At 39.4% G+C, this 21,341-nt stretch overlaps 3 protein-coding genes across 7 annotated transcripts; 1 reads left to right on the top strand and 2 right to left on the bottom strand.

Annotated features, from left to right (window-relative positions):
- The first annotated feature begins 400 nt into the window (after positions 1–400).
- Positions 401–7,736, top strand: LOC137712696 (ubiquitin carboxyl-terminal hydrolase 9). 3 transcript variants are annotated; one of them, XM_068451829.2, is made up of 14 exons: positions 401–798; positions 945–1,115; positions 2,182–2,430; positions 2,623–2,767; positions 2,930–2,989; positions 3,105–3,200; positions 3,553–3,957; positions 4,062–4,202; positions 4,410–4,580; positions 4,967–5,224; positions 5,607–5,758; positions 6,058–6,585; positions 6,691–6,961; positions 7,185–7,736. In XM_068451829.2, exons 2-14 carry the CDS (start codon positions 964–966, stop codon positions 7,347–7,349), a joined length of 2,793 nt encoding a protein of 930 aa, XP_068307930.2. In that variant the 5' UTR covers positions 401–798; positions 945–963; the 3' UTR covers positions 7,350–7,736. The 3 variants fall into 3 exon arrangements, with proteins under 3 accessions (XP_068307930.2, XP_068307931.2, XP_088540330.1); XM_068451830.2 differs by having other exon boundaries at positions 606–798; positions 962–1,115; XM_088684204.1 differs by having other exon boundaries at positions 653–831; positions 962–1,115.
- Positions 7,737–9,156: 1,420 nt separating this feature from the next.
- LOC137713159 (glucan endo-1,3-beta-glucosidase 11) lies at positions 9,157–12,211 on the bottom strand. 3 transcript variants are annotated; one of them, XM_068452424.2, is made up of 4 exons: positions 11,842–12,211; positions 10,594–11,732; positions 9,902–10,085; positions 9,157–9,372 (listed from the first exon to the last, which is right to left on the bottom strand). In XM_068452424.2, exons 1-3 carry the CDS (start codon positions 11,903–11,905, stop codon positions 10,011–10,013), a joined length of 1,278 nt encoding a protein of 425 aa, XP_068308525.2. In that variant the 5' UTR covers positions 11,906–12,211; the 3' UTR covers positions 9,157–9,372; positions 9,902–10,010. The 3 variants fall into 3 exon arrangements, with proteins under 3 accessions (XP_068308525.2, XP_088540331.1, XP_068308526.2); XM_088684205.1 differs by having other exon boundaries at positions 9,902–10,203; positions 10,420–11,732; positions 11,842–12,172; XM_068452425.2 differs by having other exon boundaries at positions 10,594–11,717; positions 11,842–12,025.
- Positions 12,212–15,443: 3,232 nt separating this feature from the next.
- LOC137713243 (granule-bound starch synthase 1, chloroplastic/amyloplastic) lies at positions 15,444–19,632 on the bottom strand. The gene is made up of 14 exons (XM_068452527.2): positions 19,492–19,632; positions 18,552–18,918; positions 18,382–18,462; positions 18,135–18,233; positions 17,940–18,029; positions 17,702–17,765; positions 17,497–17,597; positions 17,325–17,434; positions 16,982–17,225; positions 16,718–16,897; positions 16,440–16,631; positions 16,269–16,355; positions 16,032–16,160; positions 15,444–15,923 (listed from the first exon to the last, which is right to left on the bottom strand). The coding sequence occupies exons 2-14, from the start codon at positions 18,900–18,902 to the stop codon at positions 15,807–15,809; spliced, it is 1,845 nt and encodes a 614-aa protein (XP_068308628.2). The 5' UTR covers positions 18,903–18,918; positions 19,492–19,632; the 3' UTR covers positions 15,444–15,806.
- Between the last annotated feature and the right edge of the window lie 1,709 nt (positions 19,633–21,341).

Raw genomic sequence — 21,341 nt, 5'->3', positions numbered from 1 at the left:
TGCGTTTTTTATGCAGTTTGGCTGCATTTTTTTTGGCAGTTTTGCCGCTGTTTTTTGCTGCATTGTTGTTGCTGTTTTTGGTGCAATTTTGGTGCGTATTCATTAATTAATATAAAAAAAAATAAGACCGTCTTATGCATAAATATGTATATATTTTAAATTGTACATTTTTTTCTCAAAAACCAAACCGAAACCGTTTGAAACCGCATTGAACCGAACCAAACGGTTTGGTTTTATTTCGGTTTTGGCTTCAAAACCGCACCGCAAAAAGTTTCGGTTTCGGTTGCGGTTTCACTCGAAACCGCACCGAACCACACCGCGTCCACTTCTACATACAACAACCATTACACTACTATTCTCAAGTCTTCTTCACATTTAGCTAAAAACATGTGAACATTCATTTCCACAACTTTCACAACAAATTGTTGTATATTTGATCGACATTTTTAACCTTTCATTGGTGTAAGACCGTTGCGTCCACCAACACCATGGAGTCTTGAAGAATTCAAGTTCTCTTGTGAAGTTGGGCCCTTTATCGTCTCTCTCTCTCCCCTCTCTCTCTCTCTCTCTGTCTAGATATAAAAGGGGGACTCTCAGTCTCAAACGGGTTCAAACAAAAAGAAGGGAGAAATCGTTGAAAAGGACGGTAAGAGATTTCTCTGGATTTTCTCTCTCCCCCTCCCAGATCATTACCCATTACCTTTACCTCCACCAACTACCAACTGCAATCCCTCCACACTTCCTTCGTCGTCCAGCGGCTGCTGCTGCTTCCTCACATTCTCTCTCCGCCGCGATCTGGTTCGTCCAATTTCTCAAATTTGCTCGATATTTGTATGTTTAATTTGTTGCTTGTGGATTTTGTTTAATTGCGGTATGGATTGAATTGGGTCGGATTCGAATTTGGGATCTTTGTTTGTTTCTAATTTGGTTTGTTGATTGGTTAGCTTGTGTGAATCACCAGCCATGACGATTCCGGATTTGGGTTTCATGATGGAAAACGGAGCTAGTTGCTTACCCAACACGCCGGAGGAGGAGAAGCGGATCGTCGATGAATTGGCCCGAAAATCGGAGGCCAATGTCAAAGAAGGCAACTTGTTTTATGCCGTTTCCAATAGGTGTGTGCTCCTATTTCTTTGAATTTAATGCTAAAGGTTTTATCTTTGCATTGGCTGCCATCTTATTGCATGTTTGTGTTGCCTTTGTTTTGAATCATTATTAAGAAGTGCTTTCGCATCGTAATTGTTTGGTTAATTCTGGAGTTTTTAGCTTCTTCTGGGCTTTACGTGCTTTCTAAGCCAAAATTATGCATTTATGCTATGCTTCTGCATTAGGCAGTTGGGTATTTTGATTAAGTTTGTTTCTCTTTCTTTTGTGTCAGTCATATGGTTGCTTTTTACATTGAGTATAAACTTTAGCTCAAGGAATTAAGTCCGTGAAATCGCAAAATCACACCAAAAACATGTGGGAAGCGATGTGTCGTGGTTCACCCAACTCGCACCAAGTCCACATTGATTTGGATAGGTTTTTAACTGAAAGTGTTGCATTTGCTTAGAAGGCTTGAGAGCCTTTTTTGAGAGTGAGAGTGAAGGTACTTGGAGATAGTTACTATGAGAGGGGGAACCTTTTAAATAGGCTAAGGGCTAGAACCGTTTTAACTTGTGGGCCTCCTTCGTGGACCAAGGCTGGTGCAAATGGGTGTGGAAAACCATACAAACAGGATTCCCCCAAGTCTCCCAAACATTCATTAGGGCCTGTTTGAAACTGCTTTCAGGATGGCTTAAACCACAATCTGAAAACCTGAGTTGTTTTGGGTATTGTTTGACATAAAATCTTAAATAGTACTTCTGAATTCTAAAAGTTCTTTTTAGTGTTCCAGAGGAGCACCTCCCAACTACTTTTACAGAAGCATTACCAAACGGGGTTTTAGTCTGGTGTTTTTAGAAAATTTGTTTGTGACATTGTTCAGTATGGCCAATATCTGGTTCAGTTTTTAGTCAGGTAAAATTTTCAGTACACTTTGTAGAACAGATTTAACCTTACTTGCACCGTAAACACCTATACTACTATAGGAGTGACACTACTTTGAAGACTTCTTGACTGTACTTTGGGGTTACTGGCTGTTGTTTCAATAATAAAGATGCTTGCATGTTTGTAACTAGCTTCATTCTACTGTTTGTCCAGGTGGTACTCAAGCTGGAAGAGGTATGTTGAGCAAGGCGCTGGAGAACATCTATATGACAAGCAGGATTCTGTGTCTCAAAATTTGGATCTTTTCTCATCTAAAATTATAGCTAGGCCTGGACCTATTGATAATTCTGATATAGTTGTAAGTGAATCTGAGGGAGACGATTTACAGCTTCATAGAACACTGCTGGAAGACCTTGACTATGTCTTAGTTTCTCAAGAAGTTTGGGAAAAGCTGTTCGACTGGTAAGTAATTATTTCGCTCATCAAACCACTTTCACTTGCACGAACTTTCCGCTTCTATTTTCTTTTTAAAAATACACAGCATGTTTTTAATAGTAGAGTGCAATAGAAATTAGGTGCAAGGACACCTTTTTCATCTTTTGTTCTCCATATTTTTTTATAAAAAAATTATTCTTAAAGAATCAAATGTTACAGGTACAAAGGAGGCCCAGCATTACCAAGAAAGATGATTTCTCAGGGTGATCTTATCAAGAATTTGATGGTGGAGGTCTACCCATTATGTCTTAAGATTATCGATTCAAGAGACAACAGTCAGACAGTTATAAGGTTAAGCAAAAAGGTAAACCAATCTTCCTTTTGCTTTTCCTTCATACACATACGTTTTGGAAATTCTTTAACTTGTAGAAATTCTTGGAAATATGTAAACTTATGGCTGTCGTGGTTGTGATGACTTTGACCATAGGTATATAATGAAGGTTCTAACAAATTGAGTCTTTTGCAGGCTTCTGTACAGGAGCTTTGCAACAAGGTGTGCAGAATTAGAGGAATAGAGCAACAAAAGGTACATTTATACAATTGTTGTTTCTCCACTTGCTGTCTTTTGGGAGTTTTCTACTTCATTTACTATGAAGTTAATTCACATTGGTTTTTGTTTCGTTCTTAATTTTTTATCACAGGCTCGTATTTGGGACTACTTCAACATGAAGAAGAATTCATTATTGGTGGTTTCAAACCAAACCCTAGAGCAGCTGAACTTGCAGATGGATCAAGATGTGAGTGCTGTATTTATCATTCTTTAGGATATTCTTTGTTACTTGAAATGAATGATTGCTTATCATAAATTATTACACGAAAGAACAAATAGAATGGGTATAGATCGACATGAGATATACTAAGTTGGTTTTGTAGTCTACTTATTACTGATTAAGCTGCATTTTTAAGTAGAAATTTGCTGTGTGGTTGTTATTCATACACGCCTTTCTTATTTCCAGCTTGGGGTTGGGAATTATGTGTATTAGCACTTTGCTTCGACTTCTAAATTCTTTCTGGAGGGTCTTCAGATTTGTCAGTTGTGACGATTATTTTGATTCATCTCTAATGACTCTCTGGATACTTTTCCTGCAGATTCTTCTTGAGGTGCAAACTGATGCAAACTTTTCTTCTCAATTCTCCATGGATTCAACAGGAAATGAGTTAGCATTGGTACCCCTAGAACCCTCAAGGTCATCTATCACAATTGCAGGGGGTCCTTCCTTGTCAAATGGTCATTCAATGGATTATAAAAGTTTTAATTTGCACCAGGGAAGTGCCTTAAGCAGCTCAACGTCAACAGATACAGATGATAAATATTATGCTTATAATCCAATGAAAAAAGTAGATAGGGGAGGTTTGGCTGGATTGCAAAATCTTGGAAACACTTGTTTTATGAATAGTTCACTTCAGTGCTTAGTCCACACACCTCCGCTTGTTGAGTATTTCTTGCAAGAATACTCTGATGAGATCAACACTGACAATCCCTTAGGAATGCGTGTAAGTGGTTATCTTTTTCATATTTTCCTCATGCCTTCTCCGTGTGGATATTGTTGAATATTCTCCTTTTTTTCTTTAAAATCTGACATGTAGTAATTTTGCAGGGTGAGCTTGCTCTTGCCTTTGGTGAGTTGTTGAGAAATTTGTGGTCATCAGGACGAACGACAATTGTACCACGTGCTTTCAAGGGAAAACTTTCTCGATTTGCTCCCCAGTTTAGTGGCTATAATCAACATGATTCTCAAGTTAGTACTATTTGTTTTCTGAATGTCTTCTGTTTAAGGCTTTTCAATATAATAGTATGCTATTGTCTAATGTTGAATGTGCAAACTTGTCTCTTTTTAAAACAAAAAGTCACTTGATCTTGAAAAGCCACCAAGGGTGATTGTCTAGGGTATTTATAACAAGCTACATTTTATTGTATTTTTCTGAATGGTGAGTTCCTTTTTCAGGAACTCCTTGCTTTCTTACTTGATGGACTACATGAAGATTTGAATCGTGTCAAGAATAAGCCATACATTGAAACAAAAGATTCAGATGGTCGTCCAGATTACGAAGTTGCAATTGAGTGTTGGAAAAATCACAGAGCCCGAAATGATTCATTGATTGTTGATGTTTGCCAAGTAAGAATTCTTTTGTGACTGTTAGTGCCATATCATACAATGTGTGCATATTGTGACTGCTAGACCTTAAATGTCTGTTCCTTTTCTCTCTTCAGTAATCCTATGTTTATTATGCTAATACATTTCAAACATTCTCAACTTTGGGAGTGTTTCAATTTGATTCTTTTGACCAATTTTGATCCATTTATATCGAAATGGACTTGCTCTTTTGTATTTAGTTGTCTTTTTTTTTTTTTTTTTTCGAAAGTAATTTTTGCTTCTATGTGTTGTTGGATGTTCCCTTTTTGTCATACAAGGAATCTCTTTCTTAATGTAGGAATTTTGGTTAAATGTACAAGGTTTTTCTTTTTGTTATCGACTCACATTCTGGTTTAACTAATGTCCAGGGTCAATATAAATCAACATTGGTATGCCCAGTTTGTAGCAAGGTTTCAATTACATTTGATCCGTTTATGTACTTATCATTGCCACTACCTTCAACTGTCACCCGGCCAATGACAGTAACTGTGCTTTATGGTGATGGGCGTGGTCTTCCAAAGCCGTACACTGTAACCATGATAAAAGATCAATGTTGTAAGAATCTTATTGAGGCATTGGCTACCGCATGTTGCTTGAAGACTGATGAAACCCTTCTGCTTGCTGAGGTAATATGGAGTTCACTGACTTAGAGTTCCTTTTGTTTTTTTTTTTTTTTTTCTTCGTTTTTTCTATAGCATCAAACCTTTTTGTTAGCTCGTAATGATTTGTTGGCTCATTTCACCATTCCCTCAAGTTTAAGTTTTTGAGCTACAGATGTAGCCTATTATGTTATCAAATTTATGGTCTCATTCCAACTTCTCATCCCCATTCCCCAATTAACTACATGCACTATAGATTGAGGCTCCATGCATACGTTTCTCTGGCAACCACATGCAATATATTATATAGGGACTGCAAGTTGAAGGGGTGTTAACTTGATATATATTATCGTGGCACCTAACAACTTAAGTTTTTGGGTAAAATATTAGTCTAACACTTCCATTTCAGGTATATGAACATCGAATTTATCGATATCTGGACAACCTTTCTGAACCATTGTCTTCAATTAAGAATGATGATCGGATTGTGGCCTATCGGTATTCTAAAGAAAAAGTAGCTTCCGGTACCAGACTTGAAATAATTCATCGACGGCAGGAAAAGTTAGTCTGCTTCCTTTATCTCTACCAGTTGAGTTTGCATGTTGGTAAACTTACAAATGTGAACTCTGTTTTGGCCCTGTACTTCTGAGGTTTAATTTATACGAGCAAAGAATGCCAATTTCATTGAAAAATCTAAGGCCCATGGAATTGTTTTATATTTGTAAACCCTGTTAGATAGGTCATTAAGCATAATTGCTTAATCACCTAGGTTCTGCGTGTATCCATTGGATGGGCGCTTTTTCATTATTGTTTTTTCCTTTTTGGCTGAATTATTAGCAAAAGTCATTGTCAATTTGCAGATGTGCATTAGATCCTCTGAAGGGTCAGAGAAAGCTTTTTGGAACACCTTTGGTTGCCTATCTAGGAGAAGACCAAATACGTGGTGTTGATGTTGATAGAGCTGTTTCTAGAATTCTGTCACCTTTGAAGAGAGCGGTTAAGCTTCATAGCACGAAAGAAATTGGATTAGTTTCAGAAGCCATTGCTGAACCGTCAAACAACCACTTTTTGAGGCCCACGGAGAACATAGAACTAGGGGAAACATCAATTGATGAGATATCCTTCCAGCTATTTTTAGCTGATGAGAGGGGTATGACCTGCAAACCAATTGAAAAGTCTTCATCCCTAAGTTCTGGTAAACTCATAAAGATATTTGTGGACTGGACTGACCAAGAAAACGAAGTATATTATGCTAGCTATCTCATGGATCTACCTGAGGTATACAAGAATGTGTTCACGGCGAAGAAAACTAGGCAAGAAGCTATTTCCTTATTTACATGCTTGGAGGCATTTTTGAAGGAAGAACCTCTAGGTCCCGATGATATGTGGTATTGTACTTATACCCATTCTAATGGTTTCTGTATGGCATTATTTACGATTTTCAGGCAAGTTGGTATCATTCTTGACATATGTTCTTGACTTTTGCAATACAGGTACTGCCCTAAGTGCAAGGAACATAGACAAGCTACAAAGAAACTAGATTTGTGGATGTTGCCAGAGGTTCTTGTTTTTCACCTGAAACGGTTCTCATACAGCAGATACTCGAAGAATAAACTTGATACTCTGGTGACTTTTCCAATTCATAATCTTGATTTGAGTCAATATGTGAAAAGCAAGGATGGAAAAGCTCATCTGTATGAGCTATACGCCATTAGCAACCATTACGGCGGTCTAGGTGGTGGGCACTATACTGCATATGCAAAGGTAAGACAACTCTAGCACATCTGATAATTTTTTATTTGAATGGTTTTTACACCACATATCGGCCAAGTATTCACATTCTTCACTAGTTTTATCTTCTACCAAAAAAGTTCTCTAATCTATCGTGCATCATGCTTCTTTCAAACTATAAATTTGGCATATGCCATTAAGACGATATGGTTATCTGTTTGAGATCTAAGGTACTTTTACTCTCTCAATTTTGCAGTTGATTGATGAGAACAGATGGTACCATTTTGATGACAGTCATGTATCTCCAGTCAATGAAACTGATATCAAGACTTCGGCCGCCTATGTGTTATTTTATCGGAGAGTTAAAAGTGGACAGAACACCGGAGAGGCGGAGTCATCAGGGACTCATATGGAATCTTGAGCGCGGATCTAGTGCATCTTGCTATATTGCAGAGTTTTGAAGCTTCCCACCAAGTTAAGCAGACTTGGTGCAAGAATGGTGAGCACTGTGGCTGGTTGAACATACAGATTGCATGACACTGGGCGTGGACCAGAGCCTATTACGACGGGACGTTGCTGCACGACATGGCTGTTGGCACTAAGAACTCCATCTCATACAATATTTTTTTAAGAAAAATAGCCATTAACTTGTTGGGAAGGGTAGCAAATTAATTTCAGAACTTCCGTAAGATGTTCTTGTTATTACGTCTGCCATGATAGGGCAGTGTAATTGTAGACAGAAATTTTTTTGTACTGGAACACTGTAATACGCTGAACGAAATTTGAAAGAGCCTCGTGTTTGACTTCATCGTTGCACTCCCGATGCCCCTTGTACGTTGGCCCTTATTCCACTTTTTCCCCTCAATACTTTCAATCGATGCCTTGACCCCCAGACGTCATTTTTTCACGATTCTTGGTTAATTTCATAACATACACCGCATAACTACATATGCAAGATAACGATAGGGTGAATTCTTAAGGGTTCCGTTTGATAATTATTTTGATTTCAGTTCGTTTTTTTAGTACATCAATTTTTTTACATTAAGGGGAGGGGGAGTTCGGCAAAGCCACACAATGGTCAGCCTAATTTAGTATCGAAATCGTCATCCACGAGATTCAAACTAAGACCTTTCGGTTCCAAGTGAAGAGAAATACTACCAGATTGCAGTACTGAGTGGCTTCGATTTCAGTTATTGTTTTCATTGTTTTGAAATTTGAAAACTGAAATGCTGTTGGGTAGTACTGCTTTCTTGGGGGCCGTTTGATACCATTTCATTTTCCGTTCATTTATTTGAAAACCAAAATCTTGTGTGGTAAATTTTTCCATTTAAAAAATAATAATAATAACTGAGAACTACCTTATTGAGTTTTTCAAAATTTAACCTTGAATTTTCACCTTTTGATTTTCAACTTTTATTTTAAAAATAAAGAATAAAAAATATTACTATTTAAGTTTTCAGTTTTCAAAAAATTAAAAACAAAATAATCTAAAGTTTTCACCTATGTTGCATTTGCCTCTGGCTTACAAATTTTTCCTTTTATTCTGTTAACTTTATTTATCGCTGGAGGTATCTTTTCTTTTGGTTATTTTATCTCAAAGTATCCAAGTGGATTGTTTTTGTTTTTTAAATAAAGAAATTACTTAAAGTGAGAAACCTCACGAACAACTGTTGCCAGTCTACCTATACAATCAAACATAAGAGCAGGTATAGCCCTCGAAGGAAGGGTACAATTCTAAATATGCATATTAGAAAGGGATCAACCTACATTAGTCACAACATCAGCCACAAAATTTGCTTCTCAATAAATATGCTTCCAAGTTATGCAACAAAGGGAGGATGCCAACCAATGAATGTCCGTAATTGTGTCTCGAGTTCTCCAAAGGTCCAAGGACACCGCTACTTCCCTCCATATTATCTATAACTAGCTTAGAGTATCCCTTCACCAAAATTCAAGAAAAACCCCTCTACTTTGCAAGCTTAAGAGCATCTACAAGCACTTCAGCCACCATTATAGAACCGTCCTTGTGGCCGTTAGTCCAAGTAAAAGGAACCCCAAAAGCCGGAAGAGAGACTTAAGTTACCATTGGGAAGAAAACTAGCAAAATTGTCCATATAAATTGTGTGTTTGTCTATCCCTTTTCCATTTAATATTCAAATGGATTATGAACCGTCAGATCATATGGTTTATTTTTTCTTTTTCTTATATTTTACTGCAAGAATATAGAATAGATAAGGTAAAATACAGTCCACACAGTAAAAAAATACTCCAAGTACATCAGAAAGGTAATATGATTTACTACAACAAATACAAAAGTGGGGTGCCCTCCCCTCTAGCCTCTGCCTTCTAAAACGATCCTCAGCGACATGATTAAACCCTAATCACAATCCTCCCTAATCCACTAGAATTATTTAGACACTGAATGTAAATAAATAATAATTGTCCTGCAAAAGCCGAAAAGAGAGAAAAGTTAGGAAAGGACTTATTAAATAAGGTTTGGTACCAATTGACTCATTGAGTGCCACTTTCCCAACTAAAAAGATTAATAGCCACCCACCACCATCATCACCACATCATCACTTTCACTAAGTGAGCCCCACACTATCTCAAATTATCAAGACCGATTTGATGACCATCAAGAAAATCTCACCTAATTGCATCTAGGGGTCTGGGGATCATTGGGAATTTTGTGTTACAAACGAATTTTATGAGCTACGCTAGAATCGGTCGCTCATCAACAAGTGCCAATTCTTGATAGTTAGCGTGCAGGTAGAGTTTACAATGCATTAAATGTTAGGAATCACTAATTTGTGTTATAGTCAAATTTGAAGTGGTACGCTACAGTCAATCACTCATTATAAGTTGAACGATTTCTACCCGGTGATACATACGAACCGTCTATGTGAAAGTGGTAATTGTCAATGATGATGATAGTGGAGTAGAGTAATTAGTAAGAGGGTGAGTTAGTTTTACCTTTTTCCTAAATTCCCAAGTAACCTCTTCTATTTTCCTGTTTCTTTTTCTCTTTTCCACCGTCCATTTGAGCAACTTTAGATATTTTGCACTCAGCTTTTGTCCAGCCTCAAAGGACGTGTTTCATCAACAACGAGACCACTAGCCACGTCATCGGAATCCCACCAATCACATCCCATCTCTCCTGAAAACAAAAAATACCAAAAATTAAAACACATAATTCCATTTATCACATGCCGGACGACGTCGTATTCACCACCACGTCACTATTAAATCGACCTCAATCAAATTCAACGAGACCACTGTCTCCGGTGATTATAAAGGATTTGGATCTCTCCTGAGCCTAAGGAGAGGATCTTCCTAATCAAGAGACATGGATCGTTGCTTATAAAGGATTTGAATCTCTCCTGAGCCCAAGGAGATCAAGACACATAGATTGTTGAATTTTTATTCATCAGTTACAAACAAAGAATCTCTTTAAAATTATAATAATTATAACCGTTGAATTTTTATTTAACAGTTCACGTATCTTGATCAGGAGGATCCTCTCTTTGGCTCATGAGAGGATCCAAATCCAATTATAAAATCACTCCTAAATCTTATCAACGAATGAACGACCACTAACAAATCGACACCTGTCCAGTTTACAACTATCACACTCTTCACAGTAAGTTAAAGTTGGGAGGACTTACCGTGGCCGGGGCGGAGGAAATGGACAAGTATGGCGTGCCGGAAAAATCCGACGGGGACCTACCGTTACTAATCGGGTTCACCTGTCCCTGGCCCGAACTCGAACCAGAACCCGAACTCGAACTGGAGTTACCAAAGGAAATGTTGCCCGCCGCGAGCCCGATTGAGTACGCAGGCGACCCGTCGGGTTTAAAAAGCCCGAAATTCCTCTCTGAACTCGGGCCGGGTTTCATGTTCTCGTTGAACAGAGCGAAGACGTAGATGTTGAGATCCGACCCGGGCCTGAGCGGCGTTCCCTTCTTCTGGTAAATGAGCTTGATCAGATTCCCGTTGTACTTCTTCGCGTTCTCCGGCGTCGCTCCGGCCTCGTCCTCATCTCCCTTCGACGGCCACCCGGTCTCGGAGATGTGGACCGGGAGCTTCTTGAAACCGAGGGAGCCCAGGGCGGAGTACACGGCGTCGATCTGGGCGATGAGCATGTTGTCATAGTGGAGATTGGTGGCGGGATCGACGGAGCCAGAGTTCGGCTGGAAGAGGACGTAGTCGAGAGGCACCTGCTTTGGGTTCGACTTGTAGGCGAAGTAAGGGTAGGCATTGATCAGGAATGGCGATCCGGTTTTGGCGTGGAAATTGAGGATCGGAGTGATGCAGCTAGTCAGATCTCGGCGGAAAGCGCCGGCGGAGGGCGGAAACGAGGTCTCGAGAATGGAGAGGGAGTGGGCGGTGGTGACGGCGACTTGCTTATCGAGCCCTAGACCAACGAGGGCGGAGTGGACGCTCTGCATTGCCGGAAGGAGGTTGTTGCTCAACGACGTGTCGTTGAGGGTGAGGACCTCGTTGCCGACGAAGATGCTTGTGATGTTGGTGGCGGGGAGGTGGGCCTGGACGTTGGACTTGACCCAGGATTGGGCCTGGGCCGGGGCCTGGACCTTGGAGAGGTACTCGTTGGGGAGGCCCACTATGAACTCGACGCCAGTGTTGGCGAAGGCTTTGAGGACTTTGGGATCGGCGTCGTACAGCTTGATCTTGGAGATGCCGATGGACTTCACCAGCGGAACGACGTCGTCCGGTGACGGTAAGTTGTTGGCGATTTGGCCGTAGTTTATTCCCATTGAATTTACCGTTTCTGGAAACTTGAACCCTTTTCAAAAACAAAAACAAAACAGTGATAAAATGTTGTAAATTCGCTGACCAAAATTCAAAATTTTCAAAAAAGAAAGTAAATGGGAAAATTGGGAGCTGGGTTTTACCTGAAATGATGAGGACTGACAGGAAAATTGCAGAGGGGTAGGGGAAGCTGGTGGTGGCCGCCATTTTTGGAGCACACTGCACAGCTTGGAGACTGAAAAGGGAAGAATGTAGCAGCTGGGAAGAATGTAGCAGCTGCAGCAGCTCCAAATTGGGCAACAATGAGGGGAGAGAGAGAGAGAGAGAGAGAGGAGTGATATATAGAGCTGTGAGATTTCACTCTCTGACACTCACTCTCAGAAATACAGAAATGAGCTGGGTACTGAAAGGGCACAATGTCCAATGTAGACACGCAACTGTGAAGTTGAGAGAGAGAGAGAGAGAGAGAATATTAGATTTCAGTTGGTAGACGGTTAAATATTAAGATCATCTCTAACCGAAAGAGAGATAGATGACTCGTTTTAGCCTTTTAGTTCACCAAGAAATTAATATTTTAATGAACAATGTATGACTATATTTTTTACCATCTCGAAATGAAGCATGAGATGGCTATAGACCAAACATAGTCCTGTGACAAAAAATCATCTCCAACCAAGGGCCAAAGAACTATAGTATGGAATGTGAAGAATTGAAATAAAATGAGGTAAGATAATATGGAATGGTGAAAAATATGTGAGAAATGGTGTAGGAAAAAATTAAAAATTAAAAAAAAAAAAAAAGGGCGGGGTTAGCCAGCGAGCTAATTGAAGATGGCTAGCCAGTTGGCCCTTTGGCTTTTTTTTTTGTCCCGCGGGGCCCACAAGCCATTTGGCTTAGCTCTCGGTTGGATTATTTTCGGCTCTTTGGACCATTCGGTTGGAGATGGTCTTAGGCCATCTCCAACCAAAGGTTGGCCAGAATGCTCGTTTTAGCCCTCTAGCCCTCCAAAATATTAATATTTTAATGAGCAATACATGACCATATTTCCCTCCATCTTCAACCGAGTGCCAAGGGACCATAGGGCTCGTTTTAGCCCTGTCACAAAAAAACGTCTCCAAGGGCCAAAGGCCCAAACAAAATTTTATTATTTAAATTTAAAAACTACAACAACTTAAATTTAAAAACAACAACTTAAATTTAAAAACTACAAATTAAAATTTAAAAACTACAAATTAAATTTAAAAACTACAAATTAAATTCGTAAAAAAAAATAATAATAATTTGGCCCAAAAAAAAAAAAGAATCCAAAGGTAACTAGCCGTTGTATTTGAAATTTTGACCTACCATTCCCGTTGGATATAACTGATAGGAATAAGTACAATGCTATCGGATATAACCAACAGGAATAATGAAAATTCTGGCTCGACCCGGGACTGGCTAGTTGGCTGCTTTGGGCCAGCCGGTTGGCCCTTTGGCCCTTTTTTTGCCCAATAGGGCCCACAAGCCCTTTGGCCTAGTCCTCGGTAGGAGACGGCTTTTGGGCTATTTTTAGTCCTTTAACCCTCTGGACCATTCGGTTGGAGATGGCCTTAGGGCTTATAGGGGCAACAAGCACTAGAGTAAAAAGTGAAAGAAACTGAGGATGTGATCCAACTTTAACCTCGTTCCAATTTGTCATTTGTCATGCGGTTTAATTTTTAAAATTTGTATTACACGATTGATAGTCAATGCGAAACTGATTCACATCACTAAAGTATTATTATGTGTTTAATTTTCTTACGTGGCATGCATTATTAGTTCAAATTACCCCAACAGTATTAGACGGATAGACAAATCCTTAAGTTTTAGTAATAGGAGGGGTTGAAATTACAATGGGGACCAAAAGAATAAAAGGCTATCTACTTTTGCCGTTTCTGATGAAGAAATGTATGTGGGTGTGTGATTTGTGTGAGCTACTTTGATTCTTCCTTCACATCCATGCTATGATTCATGCAATGGTGTTGGCATTTTGCGATGGCGATGAGGTTTTTGGTGGGGACCAAATAACTGTTGTCCGACAAGCTTCACATGATCCCATTCCCAATCCACTCAATGTGGGAGGTCTCAGACCACAAACATTCGAGTTCAACTCATTGTTGCGTGAAAGGTAAGAGTGGGCAAATCACAGATTTTACTTTAAGAGGATTTGTTTCGGTTTTCTTCTCGTTATGCTATTGCTCGATAATTGAAACTGTCTATTTAAGTTTGTTAAAAATCAATCAAATTTGAAATTGTTTAGTCATTTAATATGTACTCAATAAATAGACAATTATGTTTCCAATTATATATTCAAATTTTGACAACAATAATTGTATAGCAAGCGGACAATTCTGATCACCGTGCAACATTGCAAAATGAGAAACAAGTCGAGAAGGTAGAGCAAGAAAGTCCGGGAGAAAAGATCGGTAGCATCCCTTACTATAATTTTCGATTGACCTTTTCTTCTCCTCGCTTCTTTTTAATAAAGGAGATGTTACTGTTAGGCTGTTGCCGTTGGGATTTTTTTCAGGGTCGAAGAAAAACGGCAAAGAGAATTGCCAAAGGGGACAAAGATGCGTGGCATGCATGCCAAGCAAAGCAAAAGCAGCCGGTTCTGGCTGCTTGCGGGGAATAATAATCTTATCTCCTTTATCTTCTTCCACTCTTTGTTTTGCTTTGCTTTGCTTTGCTTTCATACGCATGATTTAACAATTCAACGGCCGCAAACAAACATGAGATGTTTGCTGATCCACATGTCTCACTGCTACGTAAGCCTAATGTCTTTTCTCCACCATGTCCATGCACTTTTCACAATTAGTTCCATTTAAATACTTTGGGGTATCTATCTAATCTATTAGCGACGATTGTCTGACTAAGATAATTCTAACACAGAGAGAAGTTAGTGTGAAATCGTGTGTGACGAAATTTAAGAAACCCTATACTTTTGTCAGAGTTGTCATACGAATGATGTGATCAAAATGCCATGTACAAATTTTTCTGTTTGGTCTATATGTTCACTTCCCCTAGAGCATCATCATGCTTGTTACTGAAATTATTACTTGGAGCAATTGGATTGATTACTTGAGTCCTAATTTACTATTATTTTACCTTCCACCATCATATATACCCTTTTGTTAGTGCTTCGATTTTGTTCCCATTGCAAAAATGTTCTCTTGATTCTGTTTTTTGTGTGCTTTTCGGGTGCTCAATGTATAAAATGGATTCGAAATACTTGGATGATCAAACAACTTAGCTGTGATTGAATTTGGACTATTGGATCCACCAGAGGAATCTGATCTCTCAGCCATAGGCCTTTTTGAGAGACTTTCTCTGACTCACTCACATGTCTTACTTCAATAGTAGACATACACCTTTATGAAAGAGGAAAATCTCAAGTGTTACCGGATTTATATGTGATGCAAGATAATAATACATGGGTTTATATGCCGTTGTGACACAGTACAATCTCTACACAGCTTATCAGAGACCACGCTATTAATAGCTAAGATTCCACTAAAACATCGTCATTGTGTTCTAATGTCTGTAATGACATGGCAGGATGACCAGTTTTGGCTTAAATTTGTGTGGTCTAAGCAGCTCAAAGTTTGTTTGGTTCTTAATCTTTTGTTACATTTGTACATACTGAGTTGTTATTCAACAATCGGTTGTAATCTCTTTACAAGAAGCAACGAGGTACCCTCTCTTGTTCGGGAATTAATGCCGAAAATTACACGAATGCATCAAAATCTTGTATTCAGATGAAATGTACTGAAGCATACAATAGGAAAAGAATAAGAACCCTACAAGTGATCTGCATTTTTTATTTGCCTACAAGACGTATAAAACGTACAAGAACAAGGCAAGAACAGAAAAAACTTGTTGTCCAAGTCTTCACGACCGCAGCAAAGCCGTGGCAGATTCATTATGTTATTCAACTCCACGAACTTAATTGACAGAATAAAATCTCTTGGATTTCTACCACCAAGCATATGGCTCTCTCTTGCAGCTGAAGGTTACACGAACCACCAGCCGTTGCCACAGGTGGAAGTTAGCATGCTAGCTTATACGTTAATATCCGAAACCTAATGCTCTAGGGAGTGGCAATATTTTCCTTGGCAAGAGGAGCAATCTCTTCTCCTTCAAGGCCTTGTTCGTTGCCACCAACTTCCAGGCTCAACAGCAGCTTTTCCCATTGTTTCGAAGGTCCCTGAACGAAACACAACACTTTTCAATTAATGTTCTGATTGCAGAACCAAAAATTAAACTCAACTTATTTGTCTCGACGAGCTGCTTAGCAACTCCGTGTTAAACTAACCTTCCACGAAAGATCTTGGGCCATGCAGTTCTGGATCATCTCATTCAACGCAGGAGTACCGTAAGTTGCAACAGCTCTTTTGACAGTAGTAGCAATTGCAGTTACGTCTGCTGGATCAACTTCGTCACACTAAAAAAAAAATCAAACGAGACAATTCATCATTATGATGTTATATAAGTAGGGCATAGAAAAGAAGTAAAATTGTGCATCTTAGATGCAAGCCAAGCGTTGACTTACTTCGACGTTGAAAGCTCCCATTTGAAATCCAGTAAAACCTTCTTTGACAGTGTCGACAAGTCCACCAGTTGAGGCAACAATAGGCACCTGAAGTTATTGCATTCATCAGTTTAAGACATTGGCGGTGCAAATATCAAATGAGAACAAAGTGGGGGTGATCTAGCTCCTTACCGTTCCATATCTCATAGCATGCAACTGAATGAGACCGCAGGGTTCGAATCTACTTGGGACCAACATAAAATCAGAGCCGCCAATGATCATATGGGCTAGCGAGACATTGAATTTTGCAACTCCTACAGCCTTGCCCGGATATTTGATCTCTAGTTGTTCTATCTGCGTCTCCATGTACTTTTTGCCGGTCCCCTAAAAGAAAGAACATATCCTTCAATCAAACTACGCCTACTGCCAACAGAAAAGTGCCGAAGGAAGCAAACTCAACAGATACTTACAAGGACTATTATCTGCACGTCCTCCTCCCCGACAAATTTTGAGATAGCTTCCACTAGAATATCCGACCCTTTCTGCTCCTCTAGCCTACCAATGAATCCGATCACAGGGATGTTCCTGTCAACTGGCAACCCAACTTCTGCTTGAAGAGCCTCCTTCACCAGAGGCTTTGCATCCAGTACCTAAGCATCCAATTCTGATTAGTAAAATGGTTTCTTTTCCTGCCCCATTCTTCAAGGAATTAAAAATCCTTAGGAGTTACTCACAGTTGTGCTGTCATATTTGGTATCTAAGTATTTGTCTGTGGACGGATTCCACTCTTGTACGTCCATTCCATTCACGATACCAGTGATGCCGGTCTTGCGAATAATGTTATCCAATTCCACACCTTTGTCTTCTCCAGAAACAAGTTCTTGTGCATAGAATGGGCTTACAGTTACAACTCTGTCCGACTCTAGTATTCCGGCCTTCATCCAATTGATTTTTCTTCCTTTCACAGGCGTGTTATACCTGCAAACCGAACATTAAGAAAGAGGAATAATTTGTCACTTCAACGAGTAAGGTGTTGAGTCCTTAATAGAGTTTCTATATCAAATGTAAGATCAATACCCGTCAATGAAGTCGAAAGAACCCTTAAGGTTTTCGGGCAAATTAAGAACTGAGAAATCCGAAATGGGAAATCTGCCCTGGTAAGCTATGTTGTGGATGCAAAATACAACCTGCAATTCATTGATCAATTTCTCATGTAAGAAATGCCCTTCAAACCCAAGAGATGCCTTACCTTCGCATTTTCGTAAATCCCCTTCGGTTTGTAGATCGCTTTTAAGTAGCAGGGAAGAAGGGCAGTGTGCCAGTCATTAGCAAGGAATACAACTTCATCACCTGCATTGTGGTACCCATGGATACATCATTAGTATTTCTATTTCTTCATGAAATTACACTTTTCGTTAAGCAAAAGTTTCCGAGAAGAATAGAAAGATGCACACCATACGGTCCGGAGAAGTATGTGTTGCTGTTCAAGTTAAGAACCCTTGGTGCCTCCAAAGCAGCCTGAAAGTTCATAAAAATCATCATTGAACTTTATGCATGTTTGTAAGATTCATCTTTTCTATTCGCGGAGAAATACACCAATGAATAAGACCGGGATAGTTTGATTTCTATTCCTTCAAGTGGATAATTTCTCAAGTTAGAGAAAAATAAATCAAACAAAAGAACATTACTTGCCTGGCACAACAAGCTGAAGCGAAACTGGTTGTCCTTGTAATCCTCTCCTGCACTCGGGCCATAGATTTTGGATCCAGTTTTGCCCCATACCTTTGTATCCAGAAAATCAAGCATGAGTCAGGGATCCAACTGAACCCTCATTCATACAATAATCTAGCAGTTTTCAACCTTAGACAACAGAAAGAAAATTCATACTCTCTCAAGGAACGATGGGTGATCCACAAAGACACGATCAACTCCGCGTTTGTAGCAGTGGAAGAAGCGAACAGTTTCAACCCTACCACCAACTTCTATCTGCATATACACAAAACTTCTGATCATTCAAGGAAAATATCCGCCAGGGCATACATTACTCACCGAAACATGAAACTACGAAAACATTTTCGAAATAATGCAACACTTAACAAGTATAAAAAGCATATATAATATCTGCAAATCTTACCTCAACTGGTACACCAGTGTCCCATGCATCTTTGTACTGATCGTAGCGTGGAGACACCGTCATAACACGGTGCCCGTTAGCCTAGACATGAATCAGGAATAAAAATCAGTTCAATTAAACCCAATGAGATGAAATGTGAAAATTACAGAAAACTTATGAAATTGACTAACCGCCATTGCCGGTGGGAGTCCTCCAAGAACATCACCAAGACCACCAGTTTTGCTCCATGGACCAACTTCTGCCCCCACGAACACCAAGTTCATGCCATTCCCACATACAATCTTCCCCACACACCGATCACTCTCGGTCTTCTCAGATTTCCTCATGGCTTGCCTAGCAACCGCATTGGAACGGATCTTCATCCTAAGCATATCCAAATTGCTCAAAGATCTTAACCCGTTGTGAGTCATGGGTTGGTTCCACATAGCCATCTGCCCCAAGTTTGTTCTGGTATCTAACCCCGAAGCTCCATTGACATGGGAAGTCTTTGACACAAAGTGCGAGGATGCCACAGTTGCCATCTCTGATGTCCTTATTCTGAAACACATTAACCAAACCAATATTTCAAAAAATAAAAATTAATCAAATCTAAAAATTAATTTTTGATCGATATTCTAATTAATTTAATCTAATCTACGTGGAGGGGGATTGGTAACCAACTTGGCTAATCCCAAGTCCAAAATCAACAAAATTTAAGCCAAAAGAATTAACATGAAATGCAGAACAAGATGATCAAGCAAAATCGTAGACTTTCAGGCTCATAGGGTTGACAGATTAATAAAAAAAAATATAGACCCAAAAATTATGAAAAAATATAGACCCAAAAATTATGATCATGCAAATTTGAAGACTCTGAAGATCATGGGGTCCTTAGATTACTCAAACAAAAGAGACCCAATGAAAGGATCATTAAATCAGACACAAAAGTGATTACCTTAATACTAAAAATTGAAATTACAACAAATTGAGAAAATCTCTGAATATTTGTTCATGCAGTGATCAAAATATTGCGAAAACTGGAACGGATCATACCAAATTATGTGAGAAGTTAAAATTTTAAATCAGTTGTAAAAAAATTGTTTGATTTGATCTTTAGATGAAGCTACTTACCAGATCACAAAAGACCTCTCTCACTGTCAGTCTCCGAGTCTCACTCAACAGCTAGCTCAGAATGCTTGTGCGAAATGGTCATGGGGAAGTGGGGATTATGTACTTGCTGCCTACGTTATTGTCGCATGACACGTGTCTACATGGCAACTGTTGGGCTTTCTGGCCCTCAAGTACGATCACATCCAAGTTTGAGAAATTCCTTTTAGTATGACGTCACACCGTTCGTTTTTTTTTCTCGTAACTGAGAATTATATTCCATGACAAAGATGCCAAAACGTACCGGGAAATCCTACAACAAGGCAAGCAAAAGCTAACACAGCAGTAATAAACAGTGTAAAGAGGTACATGAAGGAAGGACGCTGCAAACATGCAAAACGTCGCCCCTACACTGTCAAAATAAATTAATGAGGACAAGGTAAGCCATCATTGTTCAGCACATGCATCAAAGAAGATGGGGGTCGATCAACCCAAATAACATCACACATCTCCGAATTGTTTGCTGACGCAAGAGAGTCTAGCGCAGCATTGGCTGATCTTGGAACTCAAGACTAGCGACAGTTCTGAAAAGACTTCTCCAACTCCTTGACTCTCATCAAGATCAGAAAGGCCTCCCAGCAACCATCCTCCATCGAATCAGAAAGGCATGAGATAGATGTTAGCCTTATAAGGTTATACAATTAAAACACAAACGAATGAGTGACTAACCTGATTCTGACGGCGGTCATGGAAGTCGAACATAAAAGTAGCGGAGCACGGCAACACCAAGATCTTCTATAAACACCTAGCCGGATACAACTACTCTATAGGAAGCGTTATGTTGTGTGTTCTAGGGCTTATAGGGACCGGTGCTTTATATAGGCTAAAAGTTAGGGTTTTCATCCATAAAGGAAACCTCAACCTACTTTATTAGCCTCCAAGTCAAGTATTGATAGGAGCATATTCATGCGACTTAAATGGCTTGTTCTCGTGCATTTACGTTATGTTTCTTTAGTTATTTTAGTACTTTAAGCTATTTTCGTGTGTTTGTAGGTCTAAAGGGCTAAAAGAGCAAAAAGATGCATTTTGGAGACTTTTGGAGCACTGTTGGGCTAAGGATGGATAGCTTATGCTTGGAGCCAAAGTGTTGGACGAAATTGAAGACCTAATTGAAGACCAAAGTGTTGGAACCTTGTTCCCTTTAGTTCTAGGACATTTAAACCTTTCCTATATCCATTGCACATGCATTCCTTTAATCCACATGCATCTCCATAAATCATCCAACACACTTTCTCTCCCAAAAACCGTACACACCATTCACCCTAGATTCTAATCAGCCATTCACCAAAACCATTTCCCTTTGTGCCGTGCACATGCATACACACTTCATTTCAGTCACATGCATTCCATCCTTTAATTCACCCACATGCACTCATAATCATTCACACCTTGCATTCACATGCATTTCCAACCTAATCACTCACCCACACAATCTGCCATCATTCACACAAACACCATCATTGCCGTGCATCCCATTCCATCTTCCATTTCAGATTGCATTCCATTCATTCCAGCCAAGCCACATGCACTCCCTTTAATTAATTCATCCTAGCTGTCAAAGCACATGCACATTCACCCTAATCATTCACATAGCTTTAATTCACATGCAAACACATTGCATTACCATTCACCACCAGAAAATCACCATCATTTCCGTGCATTTCATGCACTCCCAACCTTTAATCCACATGCATTTCATCCTTTAAAACATTGCACATGCACTCCCTTTAATTAATTAACCCACATGCATCCTTTATTCTTTCATCATTCCAGCCACTCCACATCCCTCACCAAGAAATAATTCAACACATGCA

The sequence above is a fragment of the Pyrus communis genome, chromosome 14 (assembly GCF_041283825.1).
Source record: "Pyrus communis isolate YQ-2024b chromosome 14, ASM4128382v1, whole genome shotgun sequence".
NCBI classification, from domain to species: domain Eukaryota; kingdom Viridiplantae; phylum Streptophyta; class Magnoliopsida; order Rosales; family Rosaceae; genus Pyrus; species Pyrus communis.
Note: the sequence above shows the minus strand (reverse complement) of the source record. Positions and strands in the feature narration are given on the sequence as shown.

What these genes read in the sequence shown, in the direction of transcription:
- LOC137713243 (XM_068452527.2), bottom strand. Translation starts at nt 18,902, where the DNA reads ATGGCAACTGTGGCATCCTCGCACTTTGTGTCAAAGACTTCCCATGTC. An exon ending in ATACTTCTCCGGACCGTATG is followed by an intron (nt 17,598 to 17,701) that starts GTGTGCATCTTT and finishes ACCACAATGCAG; the next exon opens with GTGATGAAGTTGTATTCCTT. An exon ending in TGGGAGCTTTCAACGTCGAA is followed by an intron (nt 16,161 to 16,268) that starts GTAAGTCAACGC and finishes TTTTTTTTTTAG; the next exon opens with TGTGACGAAGTTGATCCAGC.
- LOC137712696 (XM_068451829.2), top strand. Translation starts at nt 964, where the DNA reads ATGACGATTCCGGATTTGGGTTTCATGATGGAAAACGGAGCTAGTTGC. An exon ending in TTATAAGGTTAAGCAAAAAG is followed by an intron (nt 2,768 to 2,929) that starts GTAAACCAATCT and finishes AGTCTTTTGCAG; the next exon opens with GCTTCTGTACAGGAGCTTTG. An exon ending in TGATTGTTGATGTTTGCCAA is followed by an intron (nt 4,581 to 4,966) that starts GTAAGAATTCTT and finishes ACTAATGTCCAG; the next exon opens with GGTCAATATAAATCAACATT.
- LOC137713159 (XM_068452424.2), bottom strand. Translation starts at nt 11,905, where the DNA reads ATGGCGGCCACCACCAGCTTCCCCTACCCCTCTGCAATTTTCCTGTCA. An exon ending in GTCAGTCCTCATCATTTCAG is followed by an intron (nt 11,733 to 11,841) that starts GTAAAACCCAGC and finishes GTTTTTGAAAAG; the next exon opens with GGTTCAAGTTTCCAGAAACG. An exon ending in TTTCCTCCGCCCCGGCCACG is followed by an intron (nt 10,086 to 10,593) that starts GTAAGTCCTCCC and finishes TTTTGTTTTCAG; the next exon opens with GAGAGATGGGATGTGATTGG.